At 43.9% G+C, this 26,252-nt stretch overlaps 1 protein-coding gene across 4 annotated transcripts in view; it reads right to left on the bottom strand.

The window, feature by feature from the left end:
* Positions 1 to 26,252, bottom strand: part of DCX (doublecortin) — a 208,016-nt gene that overhangs the window by 31,725 nt on the left and 150,039 nt on the right. For all 4 annotated transcript variants that reach the window (XM_068249602.1, XM_068249603.1, XM_068249601.1 and 1 more), the window contains exon 5: positions 19,108 to 19,227. In XM_068249602.1, the coding sequence (XP_068105703.1) occupies positions 19,108 to 19,227 (120 nt within the window). The remainder of the gene's footprint in view (positions 1 to 19,107; positions 19,228 to 26,252) is intronic.

Below are 26,252 nucleotides of genomic sequence, written 5' to 3'. Positions count from 1 at the left end.
TAGACTGTATTTTTTCTATATTGTGGTTTTGTACCTTATCAATAATTACAAACCCTTATTTTCTATAATAACAGTAATTCACCCCTAAGGTAACTCTTTATGTTTTTTTATGCTGTCACTGTGGTTTTTTTTATTAACTACTGGGAAAAAGGTGGATTTAATAACTATAGTAAATTTACTTTTTAATGTATTTCTACTTTTTGGCCACGAGAGGTTGCTACACATAATTTTTTACTACACTTTTTACTTTCATTCTTATGAATGAACATGGCTCCTGATTGGAGTTGATTGGAGCCATGTTCATTCATATACAGACACTTTGATTGGCTCAGGGAACACATGTTCCCATTCACCAACCATCCACATGTAATGAGCCGCACATGCACCTGATTGCTAGGAAATACTGGTACGTACTGATTGAGTTTCCAAACTGGACACGTATGTTCATCTAGTTTAGGTAAAGTGGGTAAACAATGCAAGACTGTCAGCCTGATCCTGTGTCTCTAATACTATTAGCCATAGACCCTGAACAAGCATGTAGATCATGTGCTCTGACTCTGGTCTGACTGAATTTGCGACACGCTTGCTTCAGGGTTGTGACTTAAACATTACTGATGACAGAAGATCAACAGATGAATGGATTTACAACAGAGATGCCAGTATAGGATAAAAAGTTTAAAATCTTTCTTTATTCAAAATACTCCACAAAAATGCAATGCGTTTTGCAAACAGTACCCCGCTGTACATATTCTTAGCGTGTTGATTTGTTTCTCCCAGCTTCTTTTTGGTGCCTGATGAAGCGGGATACTCCCCGCAAAATGTGCTGCATTTTTATGGAGTATCTTGAATAAATAAAGCATTGTTTCAGTGAATCTAGACTGATGGGTCTACTTGTGAGAGGTAAGTCCACCACTACCTACCCTTTTTAAGCTTTTTATCCTACACTAGTTCCTCTGTTTTAAATCCATTCATCGTGTAAGTCCACACTTGGTGGAGGGGTGTTAACCACTATTTCTTCTACAGAGAGCGACCTTCTTAACGTTAGTGGAGTTGGGTCTAATCTCCCGAATTGACATCTTGGTGGTTACGACTAGTAATCCACCATTGTGAGTACAATCTCATACACTTATTTTTATACCATTTTGAATTGACATATTACACTATTTGGGCTCTCAATTTTTTTTTCTTTCAGAAGATAAACAGCACTGCCAGTCAACTGGTATTGTTTAAAAGGAAATAGATATGGCAGCTTCTATACAACTCTCAGCTCAGGTTCACTTTAAGCAGCTATCAAATGTTGGCCTGTTCAGCAGAGAAGTTCCTCTTCTAAAACTTTGGCAGCAAAGACGGATCATTCCAGCTGAGGAAGTTAACAACAATATGTGTGGGAAGGGCAGCTGCTTAGTTCTGCACCATAAGACTACTTCACAATATGCATGTTGCGTTGTGCATCCTGAAAAACAGGTTCGCAATGCAACAATGTGGAAAAGTCACATTGTGTGTACCACGTGCAATGTGATGCATGCTGTAAAGCATACAATCCATGGTGAATACTTACACCACAACCATTAGCACACCTCAATGGTAGGACATGTCGTCTGGTAACGCACGCCATACTGTGTGTTATTATTTCAACAGAACCCACCACTACAGTTCTGAATTATTTGTTATGGAATATACTTCATGAATTTTCCCCCAGTTTGACAACATGAATTGCTGCAGGGGTGGCAGAGTCAGCAACACAAGTATGAGTTACAGTGTAGTGTAGAATACTATTGTGAAGCCCATTATTTCACCTAATATTCAGCCTTATTTACAATACATCACAATATATTGGCGGCATGGTGGCATATTGGTTAGCAAAGTTTGAAGCCCAGCCAGGGAACTATCTGCCGCGGAGGGAGACCGGAGGGCACCGAAGTACCGGCGCGGGCACAGGACGGCTGCAGGAGGCTTGGGAAAGCCCCAGGTAAGTGAATTTTTTTGGGGGGCCCACGGTTAAGGTTCCCTTTAAAGACTGGGTTTCATGAATCCCATCTTTGCAGTCCAATCTTACCATTTCTATGTAATATATGGGAGTGCCTAAAGTATCCAGTCAATGTATTCACACAATTTAGACTTGTTCTACATCAATCTGGTAAGGTTGGAAAAAAAGATTGGACAGTTAGCGGCCACCTTAATGTAGAAGCTACCAATTCAAGTAGAGCTTTCCTTTTATTGCAGTCAAAATCTTGTAATCAGCCTACATTGTAGACGACAGATAAATATTTTGTACCCACTAAAACATAGCAGATGATATTTTTACCCAGGAATTATTTCTTGTGACTTGGCTTTGTGCAGCTTGGTGTGAGAACACTGTCAGTTTCACTAGCGTTAACAGTGACACAAATAACAGAGCCAGTGAGAAGGTTTGCTTCCGCTGAAGGTGTTAAAACGGACATAACTAATTCACACAAACATTGATCTGTGAGCAGTTCACACAAACACATCATAGTCCATAGCAATTACAGGAGGTAAGAATGGAACAACTACAATGTGAGAAGAAAGCCCACACGTATGCATCGTATGTATTAGTCTTCACACCGGCTTTTCTCCATAAGACTCAGCATGCTATTTTGCCCCAGAGAAAACAGCTAAATGTCTATACATTTCAAACTGAACAGATGGATTTTCAGTCTGAATTCAAACACCTCAAAGGTGGAACTGCCCTGATTGAGTGTGGTAAGCTGATCCACAGGTTAGGAGCAGCATAAAAGAAGGCTCTGGTTCCAAAGGTTTTTAGTTTGGCTGGCAGGATTCTGCAGATGGTTAGAATAATAGAGCCCGCTGATCTTAGATGCAGGAGGTGCAGTGCAACTGCAACAGATAGCTTGGTACTAAATAGTGTAAGGATTTGAATGTCAGTAATCCAATCTTGAGAAAGTTTCTGTATTTTATGTGCAGACAGAGGAGTAAGTGAAGAATCTGTGTAATGTGGCAAAGGCAAGGTTGATTTGTCAACATCCTGGCAGCAGCATGCTGTACTGACTGTACGCAGCGCAAGTCCTTGTTTGGAAAGTCTGTGTAGTGGGCATTGTGCAATTATAATCCAGCTGTGATGAAATTAAAGTTTGGGCCAAGGTTGGCAGATCTTATGAGGTATTAGGTATTTCATTTCTGCAAAGGTGAAAGTGGAATATTTCACAGCAGCAGATTTCTTAAGTTTAATCCCTCATCACTTAATATAAGTAAGCCATGGTCAGAACTAAGTAGATCTGTGCCCACTACTCAGTAGTTGGGATTGGGAGTGGAGCAGTTAGTGCTTCTAGGTGCTGACTGTCAATGACAAGACCTCCAGTTTTGTCAGCTTTTACTTTCAGCCAGTCTTCATTCATTCACTTTGGCAGCTTGTCTAAGCAGACGTTTATGGAAGGAGCTTTATCTGTCACGCCACATTTAAAGGATAAATATAGCTTCATGTCTTCAGCATTGTGGTTTTTAATAAGACCATATTTATGAATTGGGAGGATCCATGAGATACAAATAAATTCTCCTTGCATTCAAATGTCATGTACCGTATTTTTTGCACTATAACATGCACCTAGGTTTAGATGGCACAAACCAGGGAAAAAATATACTCAACCTGGTGCATCTGTGGTCTAGGGGCATCTTGTAGATGTTCTCCCCCCCCCCCCCCTCCCAATTACTGTGTCCTCCTCTTGGGCGAATCAGAATTCTGATAAATCAGAATACCTTCCTGTCAATTTGTATTGGTCCAAGTTCAAGCTGTGTAATGTTTACATGAAACTTGCAAGAAGAAATGATTTGCATCTTATTGATCATCCCTATTTCTAAATAAGTTTGCCAAGTGGTAGTATGTATATAATGAATAGCAAAGGGTACTGAATTGAGCCTTAGTGCTCACCATACTATAGTGGAACATTAGTGGACAAGAAAAATCCCACGGACACTCTTTGTTTTCTCCTGACAAAGAAGGCTCAAAACCACTGAAGAACTGTGCACCGGACGTTGGGTGATTCAGGATCTTTGAGGACGGCTTTGAGGGAGAAGACAGCGCAGCTGATTATAACTTTCCCTAATTGGAGGACTGGGAAATTTTCATGTAGAGGCTGAATATCCACTTTAAAGTGGTCTGAAAGTCAGCATTTCTACTTTGCTCTAAAAGATTCCTCACAGCTTGACAGCTACTATCCCAGGTTTTTTTTTAGCAGATCATCACTGTGATGGTTAAACAAAGCACTTTGTCCTGCTATTCAGCTTCAAATCCACATCCAAACTGGAGATAACAGTATCTTTGTTTGTATTCCAATGTTGATACATGTGTGTAAACACAGTGTAACAAATGAAAATGAGCTCTCTGTGAAGCTCTCTGTGCTTCAAGCACACAAACAGCTCAGAACAGCTAATTAGAAGATGTTAATATATAATAAAAAGCAGTTCAAATAAAATGCAATGGCAGGTTTTAGGGCAAGATAAACTACACTTTGGAAACTTGTAATTTGTAAACAGACAATATTACTCATGCACAAAAGCAAATATGATAACTGTATGAGTAATAAAAAGTAGGAAAACACATTTTTATTGAATGTTATGTCGGAGTTTCAGACCACTTAAAGATGGGACACTGAGTTTTAGAAAAGATAGGTGATACAGAACAGTGCAGTTGATTTATAGCCCATATTTGCAATCTCTTGTCGCAGAAAAGAGGACTGTTTTAGTTGGCTAAGAAAATTTCGTCTTTTGGGGAAAAAATCGTGTCCCTCTTCCTTTTTAGGGTTGTCAAACTAGTATGCATGATATTGCAGTGAAAGATGTTTGATGCCCGAGGGAACAATGAGCTCAAAACCAGATGACATATAGCTATTGTATTTTTGCAATTTAGATTCAAAGTCTGAGTTGTTGGAGTGAGTCAATCCATTAAACCTTAGGTTGTTGGTGTAATAATTCTTTCAGGGAGCTATATTTTATCAGCTCTTTGACTTGGTGTTTGATTGCTGGTATTGTGAAGAATTGATTGGTATGGTGTTATACTACAGAACTTGGTTAGTTTTCACTTTTACAGAATGACCATTCTTGTGGGTGAAAAAACTGGAAGTTTGAGCATAGCCCAATTTTATTCATATTGCAAAGAATTTCTCTTCCTAACCGTGAATAGTGGGAATTTACTCACACATTGACTTTTCCCATTATGATCCGCCTAGGGTGTACTTATGTTAAGCTAGATGGGAGTTTGGCTATTTCCTTTATGACGACTGAGTCATTTCAAAGTAATTATAAGGTTGTAATGGATAGCGGAGATGCCGCCGCGGAGACAAGCGGCATGGCGGCTATCTCCGCGTATCAGCCGGCGGCTTCGGCCGCGCAGTTACATGCTGGTACTCTGCCTGGTCCTTCTATTGCACATAGATTGAGGGCTACGCGCGCGCGCGCCAGGTGACAGGACCTTTATGCGAATAGAATAGACCTTTATGCGAATAGAATAGACCTTTATGCCAAACGCCATCTCGGATTGGCTGAGTGGCTGGGGCGGCACTGCGGAGCTGCTGTGTAGATATAGTTGGAGTCTGTCAATTGCCCCGTGTCTGCTGTTGCGAATGCGAACGTGTGAGCGCTCAGACCTAGTCAGATCCCAAAGTGTGCTAGAACCAGCTGGAGCTGGGGATCCACACTTAGCCAGATTCTGTTGATAGCTTAAAGTACTAGTTTATTGTATTATCTGTTATGACCTTCTGCTTCCATTGACTATTCTCCTGCTTACTGACTCTGTACCTCTGCTCATCTGATTCATGTTGCCGACCCTGCCTGGATCTAAACACTGAATCAGTCTTCCGTCTTTGTACCTTATCTGTCCGTACGTTGTCTGACCTCTCTTGTCTCACCAGTGGGCCTAGCCACTGGCGAGGGATCTGTAGCTTTGCACCTGCTCCTCAGGTGAAGTTCAACTGCAGTACTGTCTGTAACACCTGCTCCTCAGGTGTCCCTTGGCTGCAGTGTAGTCTTAATCACCTGCCCCTCAGGTGAATATCCTTTGCAGCACTGTCTGTAACACCTGCTCCTCAGGTGTCCACTGGCTGCAGTATAGTCCTTATCACCTGCCCCTCAGGTGAATATCCTTTGCAGCACTGTCTGTAACACCTGCTCCTCAGGTGTCCACTGGCTGCAGTATAGTATTAATCAGTGGTGGACATACGGCCGTGCAGGCCGTGCCGCCGCACGAGGGCCCCTGAAGTTCCGCTGCTTCAGGGGCCCATTAAGTATTGCAGGTTTTTTTTTTTAATTTTACCTTTTATTTTTATTTTAACCTGGGGGGCCCCTACTCCTGTCCTCCCCCCTCACATCGGCCCCCCCCCTCCCCCTCATGCGATGCGGCGGGAGAGCAGAAAATACAGGAAGTCTCCGCCGGGGCTGCAGCAGACACTAGAGGCTGCTGCCGCTTGGTCTCCCGTGTCTCCAACTTTGTACACTGCTCGCTACTTCCTGGTTTAGTAGCGAGCAGTGTACAAAGTTGGAGACACGGGAGACCAAGCGGCAGCAGCCTCTAGTGTCTGCTGCAGCCCCGGCGGAGACTTCCTGGATTTTCTGCTCTCCCGCCCGCCGCCGCCGCCGCGCATACCGGGAGGGGGGCCCCGAGGTGAGTGAGGGAGGTTAGGAGTCGGGCCCCCCACCCGGATAGCTACACACCCATCCACCCGGCTACCTTACCCACCCGGCTACCCACACACTCACCCGGCTACCTACCCACCCGGATACCCACACACCCACCCGGCTACCTAACCACCCACCCAGCTACCTACCCGGCTACCTAACCACCCTGCTGGCTACCTACCCACCCGGCTACCTACCCACCCGGATACCCACACACCCACCCGGCTACCTACCCGGCTACCTAACCACCCACCCGGCTACCTACCCACCCGGCTACCTACCCGGCTACCTAACCACCCTGCCGACTGCCGACCCACCCACCCGGCTACCTACCCGGCTACCTAACCAACCTGCCGGCTACCTACCCACCCACCCGGCTACCTACCCACTCGGCTACCTAACCACCCACCCGGCTACCTACCCACCCGGCTACCTACCCGGCTACCTAACCACCCACCCGACTACCTACCCACCCGGCTACCCACCCACCCGGCTACCTAACCACCCACACATCTACGCACTCACCCGGCTACCTACCCACCCGGCTACCTAGCCACCCACCCGGCTACCTACCCACCCAGCTACCTAACCACCCAGCTACCTAACCACCCTGCCGGCTACCTACCCACCCACCCGGATACCTACCCACCCACCTGGCTACCTACCCACCCAGCTACCTACCCGGCTACCTAACCACCCACCCGGCTACCCACCCGGCTACCTAACCACCCACACATCTACCCACCCGGCTACCTAACCACCCACCCGTCTACCTACCCACCCAGCTACCTAACCACCCTGCCGGCTACCTACCCACCCGGCTACCTACCCACCCGGCTACCTACCCACCCGGCTACCTACCCACCCGGCTACCTACCCACCTGGCTACCCACCCACCCGGCTACCCAACCACTCACCCGGCTACCTACCCGGCTACCTAACCACCCACCCGGCTACCTACACACCCACCCGGCTACCTACCCACCCACCAGGCTACCTACCTACCTACCCACCCGGCTACCTACCAACCCACCAGGCTACCTACCTAAAGACCCACCAGGCTACCTACCCACCCACCCAGCTACCTAACCACCCACCTACCCACCCACCAGGCTACCTACCCACCAGGCTACCCACCCACCCGGCTACCCAGCCACCCACCAGGCTACTTACCCACCCGGCTAAGGGCTGCCTACCTACCTACCCACCAGGCTACCTATCCACCCAACCACCCATGGGAGCTGCGCGCTGGATGGAGGCTGGGACAGGAGGTCTGCTGCTGCAGGTGAGTAAATGGTTTTTTTTATTATTTATTTTAGCAGGTGTATGTTCTGGGCAGGTCTGCCACATGATTGCGTGTATGTTCTGGGCAGGTCTGCCACATGATTGCATGTATGTTCTGGGCAAATTTGCTACATGATTGCATGTGTTTTCTGGGCAAATCTGCCGACATGATTGCACGTATTTTCTGGGCATATCTGCCGACATGATTGCACGTATTTTCTGGGCATATCTGCCGACATGATTGCACGTATTTTCTGGGCATATCTGCCGACATGATTGCAAGTATTTTCTGGGCATATCTGCCGACATGATTGCACGTATTTTCTGGGCATATCTGCCGACATGATTGCACGTATTTTCTGGGCATATCTGCCGACATGATTGCACGTATTTTCTGGGCATATCTGCCGACATGATTGCACGTATTTTCTGGGCATATCTGCCGACATGATTGCACGTATTTTCTGGGCATATCTGCCGACATGATTGCACGTATTTTCTGGGCATATCTGCCGACATGATTGCACATATTTTCTGGGCATATCTGCCGTCATGATTGCACGTATTTTCTGGGCATATCTGCCGTCATGATTGCACGTATTTTCTGGGCATATCTGCCGTCATGATTGCACGTATTTTCTGGGCATATCTGCCGACATGATTGCACGTATTTTCTGGGCATATCTGCCGACATGATTGCACGTATTTTCTGGGCATATCTGCCGACATGATTGCACGTATTTTCTGGGCATATCTGCTCACATTATGTGTATTTTCATGAGAAAACCTGCACAATTATGTGAATTTTCTGGGGAAAGGGTCACCAAAACCTGGGCCCACTGTCTTTGCGTTGCACTTTTCAAGGGAACCTGAGGTGAGAATAATATTGAGGCTGCCATATTTCTCTCCTTTTAAGCAATACCAGTTGCCTGGTTGCCGTTCTGGTCCTCTGCCTCTTATTCTTTCAACCATAGACCCTGAACAAGCATGCAGCAGGTCAGGGGTTTCTGACAATATTGTCAGAACTGAGAAGATTAAGCTGCATGCTTGTTGCTGGTGTAATTCAGTTTATTACTGCAGCCAAATAGATCAGCAGGGCCGCCAGGCAACTAGTATTGTTTAAAAGGAAATAAATATGGCAGCCTCCATATCACTCTCACCCCGGGATCACTTTAAATTACAGTTAGCTCCGCCCTTATCCGGTCATTGCCACGCCCATTTTTTGCCGCGGCTCTATCCACACCCATTTTTTGCTGCGGCGTGCTTCGCGCGTCGTAGGTTATAGCCACGCCCATTTTTGCCATTTTTTTGCTTCGCGCGCCGCAGGTCAGGGGGGCCCACAATTGATATTTTGCACAGGGGCCCACTGCTGCCTGTGTCCGCCACTGGTATTAATCACCTGCTCATTGATCATTCTCTGTAGTTCAGTTGGTGATACCTGCTCCACAGGTGTTCATTGACTGCAGTACAGTCTGACTCTCCTGCTCCTCAGGTGGTCAGAGGCTGCAGTATTGTCTGAATCACCAGCTCCTCGGGAGACTTTACATTCCTCATTACTGTTGTACCAAACACTATCTCACATTGGTAGTCCTGTGTCTGGCTATACTAGCATTATTGGTAATTCTGCAGATCACCACATAATCAGGTATAGCACCTGTATTATTGGTGATACTGCGGATCACCAATAATCAGAAAATATGTTTAGCTGACACCAATCGTTACAAAGGTTTTTCGCAATTGAGAGTTGGGCTTGCAAGGACTATGTGGTATCTACACCACAAGGTTTAATCTTCAAATCTGAAGCTTTGTACAACTCTTCCCAAGAAAGCAAACTTTTGATTTTCTCACCTTGCAGAGTAACACAGAATAGATAACTGGTAGGAATGGTGGTGGAACCTTCATTTTCATCCAGCCAGGTTTTAGTTATGCAGTCCAAATCATAGGACTCTATTAGGTCATAAATGTTTGCTGCTTTGATGTTTATTTACCTGACATTACACATTACAACTTTGATGGAGCTTTCCTGGGGTAAGGTCTGTATTTAAAGTCTCCAGGTAGGTCTGGTTTCAGGAGTGTTACGGCCATCTCTTCTTGTAAATTCACTGCCTGTGAGCTGCTCCAGTTCACCAGTCAGGTGCTTGCTAGCTCTCAGCACGGACAGTGGGCAGGCAACCTCCCCGTGAAGCTGTATCTGCTCATGACGGTTACCATCCTCAGGTGCGACATGTGACTTTTTTGGCCACTTTGGCCATTCAGTTGCATGTATTTGCAGCCCGAATATCGCTTGTGGATAGCAGCCAGGAGGCTAAACTGCCCAACAAACGCAGAGTTCATCCTCTTGTGGAGAAGAGGCATTGGAAAAAGTCTATTTTAGAGACAGGTAGAGTTAAGCTCTTTTTCTGAAATGCTAAATACTGTATTTTTACATTAGAAGAGCTACAAATTAATGACAGAAATGGCAGCTTTGATTGTGGAAATCCTGCTGAGATCACAGGGGTATTGTGTGAGATAGATTCCCTTAAGAGACAAGGAGTGAAGTCATTTTTATGCAAATATAAGAGGTCTGCACAGCAATAGGAATCCAGCTTTAAGGTACCCATACACTGTTGTATTTTTTCAGTCGGTTAAGCTGGCCATACACTTAAAATAGCCATACATCTAGCAATGATAATGGGCAGACTCCACCAAGAGATAAATCTCTCTCTAATTGAATCTGATTAGAGAGAGATCTGTCGGCTGCCCATACACCACAGGCCGATTCTCAATGAATTTCATGATGAAATCGATCTGCAATTGGCCTTGTGATGCCGCATCCACCAAATGATCTGTTTATGCCCTGAAAGGCAGGCACACATCCACAACAACTGGTGTATCTATAGCTGGAAGCTGGTGAGTCACAGAGGCACATCAATCCTACATGGCTCTGTAAAATGTATAGGCCCACGATACACCAGCAGTTCTGGATGTGTGTCTGGCTTTCAGGGGCATAAAGAGATTATTTACATATCCAGTAGTGATGCATCTTAAATGTATCTTAAATCTGAATTATTGCAAATACCTTCTGCTTTAAGAAGGCAAAATTATATTTAACATCGCTTTTTGTAAAGGTGGCCATACACTGGTCGATTTGCCATCAGATTCGACCAACAGATAGATCCCTCTCTGATCGAATCTGATCAGAGAGGGATCGTATGGCCACCTTTACTGCAAACAGATTGTGAACCGATTTCAGCCTAAAACCGTTCACACTCTGTGTGGTGCTGCCGCCGCTCCCCGCCCCGCATACATTACCTGCTCCGCCGGCGCGAGTCCCGCTGTCACCGCTGCTCCTTCTCCGCGCTGGTCTGGTCTACAGAATGCTTCACTTCTTCCTGCCCGGCAGGAAGTTTAAACAGTAGAGGGCGCTCTACTGTTTAAACTTCCTGCCGGGCAGGAAGAAGTGAAGCATGCCAAAGACCAGACCAGACCAGTGCGGAGACGGAGCAGCGGTGACAGCGGGACTCGCGCCGGCGGAGCAGGTAATATATACCCGCTGTATTGCGTCGGTCGTCGGGCATTCGAACGCCGCTATCGACGCACTCCCGACCCACCGGCGCTTAAAAAAAATCTTCCGCACGGATGGATTGTCGAGAGTCGACGGGAACGATGGATTTCGGACGGAAATCCATCGTTCTGTCAGCGGTGTGCGTGGCAATTTCACAGCCGTTTCGATCACTGTGATCGAAATGGCTGTATATCGGCGGGAAAATCGTTAGGTGTATGGGCCCCTTAGGAGGGCTTTTCAGGTCTCTTTTATAGCCCCTTATAATCTCTAATTTTGGGAATACACAATGAGATTTTTCAGCAGATTTACTGTCCGATCAATTTTCCAATCGTTTTTCGTACACTTCTATGAAAAATCGATCAGGAAAATAGTCGAAAACGAGATTGGACATGTCAGAAATTATCTATCGAACCATCAATCTGCTAAAAAAACTCATGGTGTATTACCAGCATTAGTAATTGTGGTTAACCATGAGCAAGCTGGGTACTCTGTCTTTCTGTATTAAAGCGGACCCAAACCAAACATTTTTTTAATTAAAAATATTTAGTTGCACCACTCTGACACGTACAAAGATAAATAAACACTCCTTCAAACCTATGATCATTTGAGTGCATGCTTTTCACCCTTCTCTTTTCATAGCTAGGGTTATACTGGGGGCAGCCATTAGCAATTCCTCCATTGCCGGACACCATCTACTCCACCAGTTTGCCGGAAAAATCCCGGCAATTTGAAAGGAGGGGTTCCTCCAATAAATGTAAAATACTTTATATTTGTCATCATGTAGCTGAAAAAAGGCTGCTATTTATTATTATAATTTAGAAAATAGATTTTATTTCTGAAATCTTGTATTTTTAATTTGGGTCCACTTTAACAGCAGTTGCTTCATGAGCAGCACTTCCTTTCTACACTTGCATCATCGTGATGTGCTGCTTCTTATTCCATTTATAGCATCTTTTTGCAAATACAGCAGCAGCCCCCTTCCCCAATGGGCAGAAGTTTCACCCAGGCCATGACCTACATGGGCTTTCCAGAATGACATCTGTGTTGGCCTCAGAGCAGACATCACTGGGATCTCCTGGGACACAGATACAAGAAGCCAGGACCTGATTGGCATCCTTTATCTCTGCTGGATAATTGCTGCAGCCTTGTGGAAATGCTTTTGTCTCCCCTCTCCAACTCCTCTATTAAGAAAGCATGAAATTAAAGCCGGAAAACATGCTTCACTGATTAGATTATCTTGTTTCTGAAATTAAATTGCAACTATTCCAATGTCGTCATCAGGCAGACTCTCTGAGGCAAAGTGATGTCCTGACTGCACCTATTTCTGGGTGAACTATTGGTCTGAGTAATACAAACTGCTCATTTGAATAATACTTTAAAGCAGGGGTCCCCAAACGTTTTGGGTCGAGGACCGGGTCATCAAATTTCAGACTGCTGGGGGGCCGGAGTATACATAAAATGATGTAGAAGTCTTTGCCGGGCCAGACAGTGAAGCATACCCAGGTGACAACCTGCAATCCAATTGGACAGCAGTGTCACCTGATGTGGAATTTGAATGAAAACCAGCGAATTACTGCTTTCTGGCTTCATTCTATATGCGGACCCCCAATATTTAAAGGGGCACTACAGCGAAAAACTGTAAAATTTAAAATATCTGCAAACATATACAAATAAGAAGTATGTTTCTTCCAGAGTAAAATTAGCCATAAATTAATTTTCTCCTATAATGCTGTCACTTACAGTAGGCAGTAGAAATCTGACAGAAGTGACAGGTTTTGGACTAGTCCATCTCTTCATAGGGGATTTTCTATTCTTTATAAAGATATTCCCTAAAAAGGATTTAAACAATGATGCTAGCCAGCTTCCCTGCTCGCTACACAGTTTTTTGGCAGTTGGACAGAGCAACTGCCATTCACTAAGTGCTTTTGAAAATAAATATATCCCTGAGAATCCCCTATAAAGAGATGGACTAGTCCAGAACCTGTCACTTCTGTCAGATTTCTACAACCTACTGTAAGTGACAGCAACATAGGAGAAAAGTAATTTATGGCTCATTTTACTCTGGAAAAAATGTACTTCTTATTTGTATATGTTTGCACCTATTTTAAATTTTACAGTTTTTCACTGTAGTGCCCCTTTAAAGATGTAGCTGACCACATCTATTAAACATTTTGTGTGTCGGGGGCCGGTAAAAAAGCCTCAGGGGGCCACATTCGGCCTTTAGTTTGAGGACCACTGCTTGAAAGGATATGTGAACTTATTCAGTAAATTTCACCAAACACAACTGACACCAATTTCACAACACAAAAATGGCATTTCACTATTTTTAACTACTTGTGGTGGTGTGTGTGTGTGTGGGGGGGGGGGGGGGGGGGGGGATAACTTTCTTTGAAGAAAGTTAATCTGCCGCAAAATGTATTCTTTTCAGTGTAATTTAATTTGCATTTGCCTGGTTAACGTTTCTTTTCTCCCTTCACTGCTTGTCACATGACTGAAGAATGCCAGTAACTGTTTGTTCAGCTGCATTAACATGTAGCCCCCTCCTCACCCCCCCCCCCCTTCCCCATCTTTGACCTCTCCAACTCATAGGTGAGGAGTATGATGCTACTATCAAAAGGAACAGTGGTCCATCCATCAACCTAGTAACTTTTCTCTTGAGTTTTCTCCAAGGAGACCAATACCAACAATATCAATAAAATTACTTCAAAGCTACCACTATACAAGAAAATACACAAAATAAGTTTGATATTATTTTTAGATACTTTTTAGTACTTGTTCAATTGTTCAATGTTGCATTTTATTTTTTTTTAGTTAGATATAGAAAATATTTCGTTATTTTGTTAAAAGATGAACAAACTAAGGAGAAAAAGTAAAAAAAAAAAAGTTTTATCCTAGGTGATATTTTCCCATTTTGTGGATACAATGCCTTTTAAACCACCACATAGATAGACATTATTCAAAATAATATTTTAAAGAGAAGATGAAAAACTATTTCGCAGGAGAAAAAGTTAATTAAATATGGGCCTGTCTAAAATAAAAGAAATAAAATGTTTCCCTAATTGCTCAATTAAAAAAGGCTGTAATTTTCCGGATGACCCTGTACTTTGGTAACAAGCATCTGACCACCCTTTAGTGGCATATAACAAACATTCCCCCACATTACCCGACCACTGTAAGAACCTTTACAGTCTCTGCAGAGCTCTGGTGGGGGTAAGAATAGCTGCAAACTTAACTTCCCGGCTGCAGCTCCAACATAAGAATAATGACTGCTTATAGTTCAAAATCAATTTGAGGGCTTTACTCTGCAAAAAGACTTGGTACTTTTGGACATCACATCTGGGTAGTGGGAATGAAGGAGCCATATTGCTTAGAAAATGCATTTAGGCTAGGTTCACAGCATCGCAACGCAAAGTTACAACGTTACAAAATAGTCGCAACGCACATTAATGCTACATTAACGTTGTATACAGTAGATATGGTGGAGCATACAGACAATGAAAAGTATGCTTCTCCATATCCGTTATCATTTGTGTTTAGAGGTAACACACTGCAGTAGTGCGTTACCATAACGCAACATTTAGAACGCAATGCTAAAGCTGCACTGTGAACGTCACATAGCCTTAACATTGCAGTGCAGTAAACTGCTTTATATGACTTTATAAGGCAAAATAATAATGTCCCACTGTGAACCTAGCCTAAAAGTAGCACTCGGTACACCCTGATGAAGCTCGCAAGGGGCAGGCGTAACGCGTAGGTGGGCGGGTTCAAGTCCCATGGTCCAGGAGCTTTCCTTCCCTGCAATGCCGCTTGGAGTCAGCGTTACTGGCAACGTATGTGTCAGATCCCCAGTGGGTGTGATATACACAGAGTGGGTTGAGCTGTGATCAGCGCCGCCGGCAGATCCCACAGCGCTAACTTAATCTGCACATAGCCTGCACAGAAGGGAGAAAAACCGCAATCTGTGAAGTCAGACTCCTGGGAAAAAGGTGACAAGTGCTGGACACCGTGGGGAGACGTAATAGCTGTTTATTAAGCTTGCAAGCTGAAGATTGAGCACAACTCCTCACGCTGCTGCACATAATAATGAACTCTCCCCCTCTCTGAAGACATAGGTTTTTGGTACCGGTACCAGACAGGGTGTATGAGAAAATGCATCCAGTTTTAATTGGTTTTAGATTAGTTGGTTGCCTTTGCATTGTAGTTCTATTCAATAAACACTTTTTTGTATTTTTGCAATACTTGGAATGGCAACACTTAATTTTCATATTTGTTAGTAGGAGTGAAGGAGTCATAGTTATGTGCTCAGAAATTGCCTTTAGGCTCGGGTCACAGCGGGACGTTGCATTGCGACGTTAAAGTCGTGACGCAAAATTACAACGCAACAAAAAAGTTGCAATGCACATTAATGCCGCATTAACGTCACATACAGTAGACACGGTGAAGCATACAGGCAATGAAAAGTATGCTTTACTGTATCTGGTAGCGAGTGAGTTTAAAGGTAACGCACTGCAGTAGTGCGTTACTACAACGTAACATTTAGAATGCAATGCTAACGCTGCACTATGAATGTCGCATAGCCTTAACATTGCAGTGCGGTAAACTTCGTTATATGACTTTATAATGCAGGTTAGTAACGTCCCACTGTAAACCTAGCCTAAAAGTAGCCCTCAGGAGTGTCTAGCCAATGATTTTAGAATCTTGTAATTATTTAACAGTGTTATAAATATATGAATAGGTATGGTAATATATATGCAATGTTTTACTGATTAGGCCTTATGGACTTCACATTAATAATTAAGGAGCCATCATGCAAAATCAATTCCATTAGGGTCAGACGTACAATGTGTAACTACAGTGAAAGCAGATGGTTATGCCTCAGAGTAACATTTTATTGTGTTACCCTTGAGCTACAATTAGACAAGAAATCCCTTAATATTACTAGTTTTACCTATAAAAATCATATGTACTACCAGGCTACTACCATGACCTAATGTTAGCAATGCATCATATACGGTAGCAGCATTGCTGTCATTAGTCCAATGTTTCCACAAAATCCATTTACTCCTTAAAAAGAACCTGAGGTGCGATACATATGGAGCCTGCCATATTTATTTCCTTTTAAAACGGAACTGTATATTCATTAAAAAAAACAAAAACCACAGTTTCACTTACCTGGGGCTTTCCCAAGCCCCCAGCAGCCGTCCTGTTCCACACCGGTCCTGCGCGATCCTCCATTCTCCCACGCCAGCTAGTTTCATTACCGCCAACTTGCAAGTCGATGGCAACTGCGCCTGCGCGTTCCAGGCTATGCAAGGCTTTCTTCGTGTTCCAGCCCACAATAGCATCCTGCGATAATAGCAAGAAAGCTTCACGTATCCCGGGGCACGCAGGCGCAGTTGCCGTCACCGATGGTAATGAAACTAGCTGGTGCGGGAGAATGGAGGCTCGTGCCGGACTGGCGCAGGACAGGACGGCTGCTGGGGGCTTGGGGAAGCCTCAGGTAAGTCAAACTTTTTTTTTTAAAATGAATTTACAGTTCTGCTTTAAACAATACCAGTTGCCTGGTAGTCCTGCACAGCTTTCTGGTCAGTTGTGTGTGAATCACTCACCTGAAACAAGCATGCAGCTAATCCACTCAGACTTGAGTCAAAGGCATCTGATCTGCATGTTTGTTCAGGGTCTATGGCTACAAGTATTAGAGGCAGAGGATCAGCAAGACAGCCAAGCAATTTGCATTGTTTTTAAAAGGACATAAATATAGCAGCCCTCGTATGTTTCTAACTTTGGGTTCCCTGGAGCATCCTCCAATAATTCTGAGATGTCAATCTGTGTGGCATCAAAAATCTAATGGATGATACAATAAAGATAATATGCAGATACAGCTCAATGCTACCCCAAACTTGTATTTTAGCTTTGGAAGGAGAAAATTATCCTTTTTCTCTCAACTACTGTGTAGCCGAATGCAGATGTGCTTCATTTTGGCTCCAGCACTTGACCAATGCATAGCTGTTATGGCTACTGAACAACTGCTTGGCTACAAAGTAGCTGAATGCACTGCAGGTTTACTTGGTTGCCAGTGATCGTCTACTTTAATGCCAAATGTGTGCGCTCTGCTATTGAATAGAATCTGCTTGGAGAAATGTAGCCAAGTATCCACTGTTACTCTACTGTGGTGCCGGGGTTCGGCTTAACTCCAGATATCAAACTTGTAATTGATGAGAAAAAGCATGTACACCCTCCGTCCTTTGCTAGCTGTGTTTATTGGGCAGAAAAATGCAACATCCAAATGGAAACGATCATACAGTCATGTACAGTCACTCAGGTGGAACGCAGCGTGACCAAGTGTCTGAGTGATACGAAACGGCCGTCGCCTTTCCTCCACCAGTGCCCGCCACCCACCTCCTCCACCATGATTGCCAACCAGGTCAGATTGTAGATCTCTACATGACTGTATTATGGTTTCCATTTGGATGTAGCATTTTTCTGGCCAATAAACACAGCCTGCAACGGACGGAGGGTGCACGTGCTTTTTCTCATCAATTACAAGTTTGATATTCCTTTCTTCTGCCAAAAAACTGAGCACACGTCCCAGAGTGTCTAGGCCGGAAGAGTATGGTAAGAGTGGTGAGAGTTTGCAGATATTATTTACCATTCTCGTGTAACGTTTGCCATTGACAAAGAGTGTAGCACTTTCACTTCTATTCTTGTGTACAGTAACTCCAGATATCAGCACAGAGGCTAAATTATAACATAGCTGAGTGCTGGAGAGAGAATAGGGAGCGTTAAAGGATGAGTAGTGTAAAAGGATAGGGGAGGGGAGGAAAGGGAAAATAAGAGGAAGTTAATATTCGAAGTTAGGGAAGAATTTGGCTTTCGGAGGTGGGTTAGTGTTAGGTATTCAGAAAGGAGTATGCTTAGGCTGGGTAGTTTGTGTTAGGAATTTAGATAGGTTAATGTTAAGTTAGGATGGGGTAGGGGGAAAGTTTCAGGCATGTAGATAGGGCAATATTCAGGGTGGGAAGGTTAGTGTTATGAAAGTAGAAAAGGGGGATAGTGTTAGGCATTAGAATAGCCAAAAGTAGATTATTGGTAATATTGCATTACAAATATTCTATTAGAATCACCCAGCTCCCAAGTCAACAAGCAGCAATAACATATGTACTCACTCGAGTGAATATTTAAATGTCCTGTGAAAATCACAGCAGACCAAGTATAAACACTATTTAAATTAGTAACATAAAATGAATAATGCATATAACCACTGTATCAACTAACAACTGTATGAGCCACTTTATTTTTATTTTAAAAAGAGCTGCTAAAATTATCATTGAAAAGACTGTAAGGTAATAATCCTAGGAATCAGCAACCTTTATAATGTCATAATTTTATTATTTAAAAAGGAGTTATTCAACCAATAATTCCATTAACTATTAAAAAAAGGTAGAGGGCTCCAGCAAAGTTTGTCTTGAAGCCCCCATGATCTGTAGTTATGCCCTCAAGTATAATTATTGTTGGTGTTCATCACAAACATTCACTTTGCTGAACTAGGTATGGTGTCTCAAGAATATTCAGCTTTATAATCACAAGAAGAAAACATGTTTTGGGTACTGCTTTAACATTTTCTTTGTACTAACCTGAATCAGCGGGGGATTTACTGCGACGTGCTGGTGCTGGACTCTTGGCTGAGCTCTTCACAGCACCAGGACCTGATTTCGTTGGTGGCTGAGCAGGGTTTCCTTTCATAACACGGCATTCTGTGCAAGCAAAAACAGAATAGTTCACTTATTTTAATGTGCCTCTCTTATCAAGCAAGCCCTGACTGGGTGTTTTCAAAAAGTGAGAACCCCCTGAAATACCAACTTAGTGCTGACAACAAACACCAGATTCTTCCTTGCCTGCAGTATTTCAGAAGAAGGAAGGGTCATTTGTGAATCAGCCTACAACTCATTTGTGGGAGGAGATAAGTGGCTTTCTTCTGTGCCATAGGTGTCAAACTTAGTCCATGAGGACCATATCAATGCCAGTGTTTAGGATCGACTGAGAAATGGACTAGACCAGGGGTCTGCAACCTTTAAGAATGAAAGAGCCACTTGGACCCGTTTCCGAAAAGAGAAAAAAAACTGGGAGCCGCAAAACCATTATAAAACAGATATGTCCCCAATATGCACAAATCGTTAGCAGATATGTCCCCAATATGCACAAATCGTTAGCAGATATGACCCCAATATGCACAAATCGTTAGCAGATATGTCCCCAATATGCAGCTATAACCCCAATAAGCACAAATCGTTAGCAGATGTCTCCCCAATATGCACAAATCGTTAGCAGATATGTCCCCAATATGCACAAATCGTTAGCAGATATGAGCCCAATATGCAGATATGACCCCAATATGCACAAATCGTTAGCAGATATGTCCCCAATATACAGATATAACCCCAATAAGCACAAATCGTTAGCAGATATGTCCCCAATATGCACAAATCGTTAGCAGATATGACCCCAATATGCAGATATGACCCCCAATATGCACAAATCGTTAGCAGATATGTCCCCAATATGCAGATATGACCCCAATATGCACAAATCGTTAGCAGATATGTCCCCAATATACAGATATAACCCCAATAAGCACAAATCGTTAGCAGATATGTCCCCAATATGCAGATATGACCCCCAATATGCACAAATCGTTACCAGATATGTCCCCAATATGCAGAAATGACCCCCAATATGCACAAATCGTTAGCAGATATGTCCCCAATATGCACAAATCGTTAGCAGATATGACCCCAATATGCAGATATGACCCCCAATATGCACAAATCGTTACCAGATATGTCCCCAATATGCAGAAATGACCCCCAATATGCACAAATCGTTAGCAGATATGTCCCCAATATGCACAAATCGTTAGCAGATATGACCCCAATATGCAGATATGACCCCCAATATGCACAAATCGTTAGCAGATATGACCCCAATATGCACCACAAATCATTAGCAAATATGACCCCAATATGCACAAATCCTTCAGCAGAAATGACCCCAATATGCACAAATCCTTCAGCAGAAATGACCCCAATATGCACAAATTTTTCAGCAGATCTGAAAAGAAAACCCCATTTACTCACCTAGTAAGAAGACCTCCTGTCACGATCTCCTCCTGTCCCGACCTCCGGTCCCGACCTCCTTGTGGCGCGCAACTCCCTCGGCTCCTCTTCCTTCCCGACGTCACGTCCTGCCTGCACTACACTGCAGGGCTATGGGAAAATGGCCGCCCGAAGCCCTGCACTGGTCCGGCGGCCTCTCTGATAGGCTGCCGGCCAGCGGCAGCACACGTGACGTCACACGCGCAAACGTCACACGCGCGCAGCAACCACTGACACCCACTACCGGTGTAGTGTCAGAATGGGCAGCCCTGCAGCACCGGAGCCGGGACTGAGCCGCGGCAAAGGGGAAAAAGAGCCGCTTGCGGCTCCGGAGCCGCAGGTTGCCGACCCCTGGACTAGACTGAGAAATGTAGAAATGTGTTCTACTTGATGAACCACATCTTTCCTGATTCAGTCCCATCAATTAATTTGTGCAGTGCCAAAATGTGTGAGGACATTGGCCCTCGAGGACTGGCGTTCTATGCAGTAATATGGTACAGGCATCCTTTCAGTCCTGTACTCAATGCATTGTGAATTAAAATGTTGACAAGACACTTCACAAAGCTGAGCAGTGAAGCTTCACTGAAGATCTCTGCTGACTGAGCAGTGGGGACCGGTGGCGTTACTTTTTACTTACCTTCCTCTTGGCATGGTGCGTCCGCTCAAGTCCTGGGCCGTAATGCACGCCCCTCAATGTATTACATCATCACGTGGCGCAGCATGGTGCAGGAGGACTTCCAAGCATTGGACTTAGACAGACACTTTTATTAGAGGGACCTGATGCATGTCAGACTAGATTCAAAAGCAATGCGGCCAACGGGAGCTCAAACACGCCCTGTTAATAAATATATATTATGTGGCACATTGTGGTGCCCGAGGAGATAAAAATGTCGGACATAGTTAAGTACTTAAAGGTATTGATGTGATATGAAAATTCAAAATTTGTACTTTGCTCGGTTCTCTGTGGTATGTGTAGTTGGTTGAAACATTTCTAAATATTTTTACACCACAAAAGTAGACAAAGAACAAGGATACAATTATACAGGGAAATCCAAATGGTACCACAAGCCTTGCAATCAGGTAGCAGAAGCTGAGAGTACACCTCTGCTTCAATGGTGCAAGTGCAGCACACTTCAGCACTGAAAAAAATGATGGCCTTGTAGAATGCATAAATCTATTTTTACACTTCTTTATACAGTAATAGACCTCGGCCCTGATTCACAAAGCGGTGCTAACTCTTAGCACGGCCGTTTTCGCGCAAACCTTTCGTGCGAAGCGACAATGTTTTCGCGCGCAAACATCGATATTGTTTTCGCGCAAAAAAACGAGTTTGCACGCAAAACCGTTATCGCTTCAAGCGAAAATTCGCGAAAATTCACGCGAAAACGGCCATGCTAACAGTTAGCACTCTTTTGTGAATCAAGCCCCTCATAAGTTAAGTTTGTCCTTTGTTGTTATTTGTTTTTAATTACTGTATTTCAACATTAATACAGAGTTTATGGTAAGTATACAGTGTGGGGTACGGGTCTGTTTTTTTTAGCTAGACCTATTTTTAACCTTTTAACTCTCAAGCACCTAGAAACGACACTTATCCGGCATCAGCCAATCCCCATCGGTGAAGGATAATGGGGGTTTTACTGTAATTACATGTTGATGTAGAATTAGGCCCGGTTTACACTTGCATTAGAGTGGAAAACGGATCCGTGAAAATGGATCTGATCACCGGTCGATCGGATCCGTTTTCACTCTGTTGCCACTCCTTTTCTGTTCTGCTGCTTCTGTTCTGTTCTCGTTGCAACACCACGACCAATGTGATAGCCCCATAGGGCTATCACTGCTTTTATGACGTGGCATTTCTGTGCAACGCAATGTGGTAAGTGTGAATGGTGAGTTACGGTATGCTCAAATGTGTGTTTTCAATTCCTTTTCTGACTTCCCTTTCTGAAGCGTTTTGGATGGAAATTAAATTCAGTATTTGGAGTTTTTTATGAGTTGTTATGCAGAAGTGTGGACCTGTGTTTGTACTTGAACTTGACCACCTTGGTTTTTAAAGCATTTTTTTAAAATGTAGCCTATCCAATTTTGCTATGTTGTTATGTGCTTTGCTGATTGTATTTAATTCAGTGGGTGATTTTGTTCAAATGTTATTCAAATGAAAATTAACCTTCTATTATGATTTTAGGTAGCATAATAGCGTCCGCGCTAGTATAGTATCATGGTTGCACTACAGCACATTACAAGTATTGCGCATAGCTTCAGAATGCACGCAAGGCTGGCTGGACCGCGCGTAGCTTGCGTGAGCTCATTTTATCCTGTGATGCTTATGTGCGGTGGGTTTCCCGCACTTTAATGAATCAACCTGTTACATAGTTATTTGGGTTGAACAATGTGATTTAATTAAAAAACAAACGGAGTTAGAAAAACAATAAAAAAAAAGTAAAATTCAAAGAGATTTGCCTGGCATGAATACATACATGGCTTTGTATTATGAATCAAATACAAATAATTACGTTCCATTGTAATGTATTCCCCTTCTGGCTGTAAATGTGTCAGACAGCAAAATCTGTTTGCTTCTGGAGTTCTTGGAAGAGTTTGTGGTGAGGTCAAGCAGAATGTATTTCTGGCTGAACAATGCCAAGTTTTCACACCAAACTCCAGCAAAGACAGTGCAAGAGGATAGCGTGCCAGCTAGCTTCCTTCCCAGAGCTCTTCTGTGCTTTGCTGCACATTGGTGACAAGAAATATAGTAAAGTATCGTGCGGCTAGAAAGAGACGCTTGCATTAGAGAAAGCTGGAAAACAAATTACAGTAGTAAGGAAACAAACTGCTGACTAAGGAAGACTAGTTCACCACTGCAACTACTGGAATCTCTCCACTGCGCTATTCAGAAGAGGGGGGGGGGGGAGGCATTAGAACTGCAGCTTTCAGCAGATTTGATTACAACGGTGTTTATTTATTACAGAGGAACTTTAACCAAGGATTGAACTTCACACCGATCAGTTGCAGATATCCCCTTTCCCACCAGAAATCTTTACCTTTTCTCGAATAGAGCAAATTGTGGTGAAACCCCTCCCACAGTGTGATGTCATTACCATGGTCCTGACAATTTGTGGTCTGTGAATCTTGTTGCATTGTGGGAAAAAAACATTTTTTTTCCAACTGCCAAGCAAGCAGTATCTCCTTCCGCAGACATTCCCTGGCAGGCTAAAGATGTCACCACCAGTGATCAATTTCAGAAAGTAAATGTCACCATGTGATAAATGTCTGAATGTAAATCAGGGAGAGGAAAGATCTTTACAATGGGCAAACACTAACTAAATAATGTATAAATGAATATTGTAAAAAATAAGCAACTTTATTCATTACGTTATTTTCACTGCAGTTCCTCTGTAAGTAAAGGAATTGTACGTTTTTGACAACTTCCACTTTGCAAAGGTGATATCTGTTCCTTTTATTACCAGGTCAATGGGTCACATCCTATAGTAATTCTAGCCTATACTGGGGGCACCTACCCATCCAACTTATACTGGGGGCACCTACCTATCCAACTTATACTGGGGGCACCTACCCATCTGACCTATACTGGGAGCACCTACCTATCTAACCTACGTTGCAGGAACCTACCTATCTAACCAATACTGGGGGCACCTACCTAACTAACCTATACTGGGGGCACCTACTTATCTTATCTATACTGGGAGCTCCTACCTAGATAGCCTATACTGGGGGCATCTTCCTATCCAATTTATACTGGGGGCACCTACCTATCTAACCTATACTGGGGGCACCTACCTATCTAACTTATACTGCAGGCACCTACCTAGCTAACCTATACTGGGGGCGCCTACCTAGCTAGCCTATACTGGTGGCAACTATGCCTACCTAACCTATACTGGGGGCAACTATACTGGCTACCCATACTGGAGGCACCTACCTGGCTAACCTATACTGGGGCAATTATACTGGGGCACCTATGCCTGACTACCTATACTGGGGGACCTATAGCCGGCTACCTATACTGGGGTACCTATGCCTGGTTACCTATACTGGGGGGCCTATAGCTGGCTACCTATACTGAGTGCAACTAGACCTGGCTCACCTATACTGCGGGCACCTATACCTAGCTCCACGACAGGGGGCGTGCGCAATTTTTACACCCTTGCCCTGGATGCATTTTAGCCTAGAAACAGCAGTGCCTAACACTATCCATCCTACTACTGCTGCCACGAGTAACATTATTCCCCTACAACTGCTGCACCTAACACTATCCCTCTAACTATCTCTGCTGCGCGTAACATTATCCCCCTACTATCCATGCACCTAACACTATCCCTCCTACTATCAATGCTGCACGTAACATTATCCCTCTACTACTGCTGCACCTAACACTATCCCTCCTCCTACCACTGCACCTAACAATTAGAGATGGCCCGAAGAGTTCGCCGACAAGCAATATTCTGCGAACATCGGCTGTTTGCATTTGTGGCGAATAGCGAACATTTGGCGTGTTCGATTCGCCCCCTATACATCATCATTGAGCTAAACTTTGGCTCCTTACCTCACAGTCAGCAGATACATGGCAGCCAATCAGCTAGCAACCCTGCCTGGACCCCCCAACCCCCTATCAAAAAGCAGTTGCAGTGACCATATTCGATCAATTCTCTGCTGGCTGTTAGTGAGAGCAGGGTCAGACTTGCTGCAGATACGTGGGGAAAGCATTAGCTAGGCCTGGGTTCTTGTTCCTCACTTGCTGTTAAAGCACTTGAAACAGCCCTATTGAGGACTAGCACATTAGTCTTCTGTGTTTTTTTTTTTTTGTGTGACACCAAGAGCTGTGTGCGCACTACTGCTGTTGCCTCATTAAGTTACAGGCACAGAACCACTCCAATGCACTATTATTTTACTGTATTCTGATAGTACTATTGCATTTCTCTGTTTGTCCTTCCACTCTCCACTGACACCCAGAGCTCTGCTTAATGTGATTCCTGCCCTTTAGGGATTAAAACCCGACATTGCGTCAACTCCGTAATTTTTAGTGAGACTTTTGGCATGGATCCCTCTCTGGCATGCTCCTGTCCAGGTGTTAGACTCCTTAAAATAACTTTTTCATCACTTTTGTGGCCAGAAACAGTCTTTGTAGGTTTTAAAACTTGCCTGCCCATTGAAGTCTAAGATTCACCTGTTCGCGTACAATTTTCGGAAGTTTGCTTTCACCATTCATGAACAGAAAATTCTATGTTTGCGACATCTCTACTAACAATATCATTCCTACTAGCGTTACTCCTACCACAATATATCCTACTACTGCTGCACCTAACACTATCCCTCCAACTACTGCTGCACCTAAGGTCCCGTTTACACTTAATCAGTTGCTCTCAATTATAATTGAAAGGACAACTGATTTTCAAAGTAATGCCCATGTTTTCCTAAGACACAGTTCACACTATGGCTATTATTCATAAAGCATTCCCACATACGGAAATGCTGAAAACAGCCGACTTTACCGACCACATAGCAAGATCTCCATTCATAAAGCCTCTTTCCGCATGAAAAGCTGACATTACCAAGCAGAGCGATAAATCACCGCCTTGTTACAAATGTAACAAAATGTTAATTCATAAAGATTT

Source organism: Hyperolius riggenbachi, chromosome 8, assembly GCF_040937935.1.
Source record: "Hyperolius riggenbachi isolate aHypRig1 chromosome 8, aHypRig1.pri, whole genome shotgun sequence".
Lineage (NCBI taxonomy): Eukaryota > Metazoa > Chordata > Amphibia > Anura > Hyperoliidae > Hyperolius > Hyperolius riggenbachi.
This window is presented reverse-complemented; position numbering and strand designations above follow the sequence as displayed.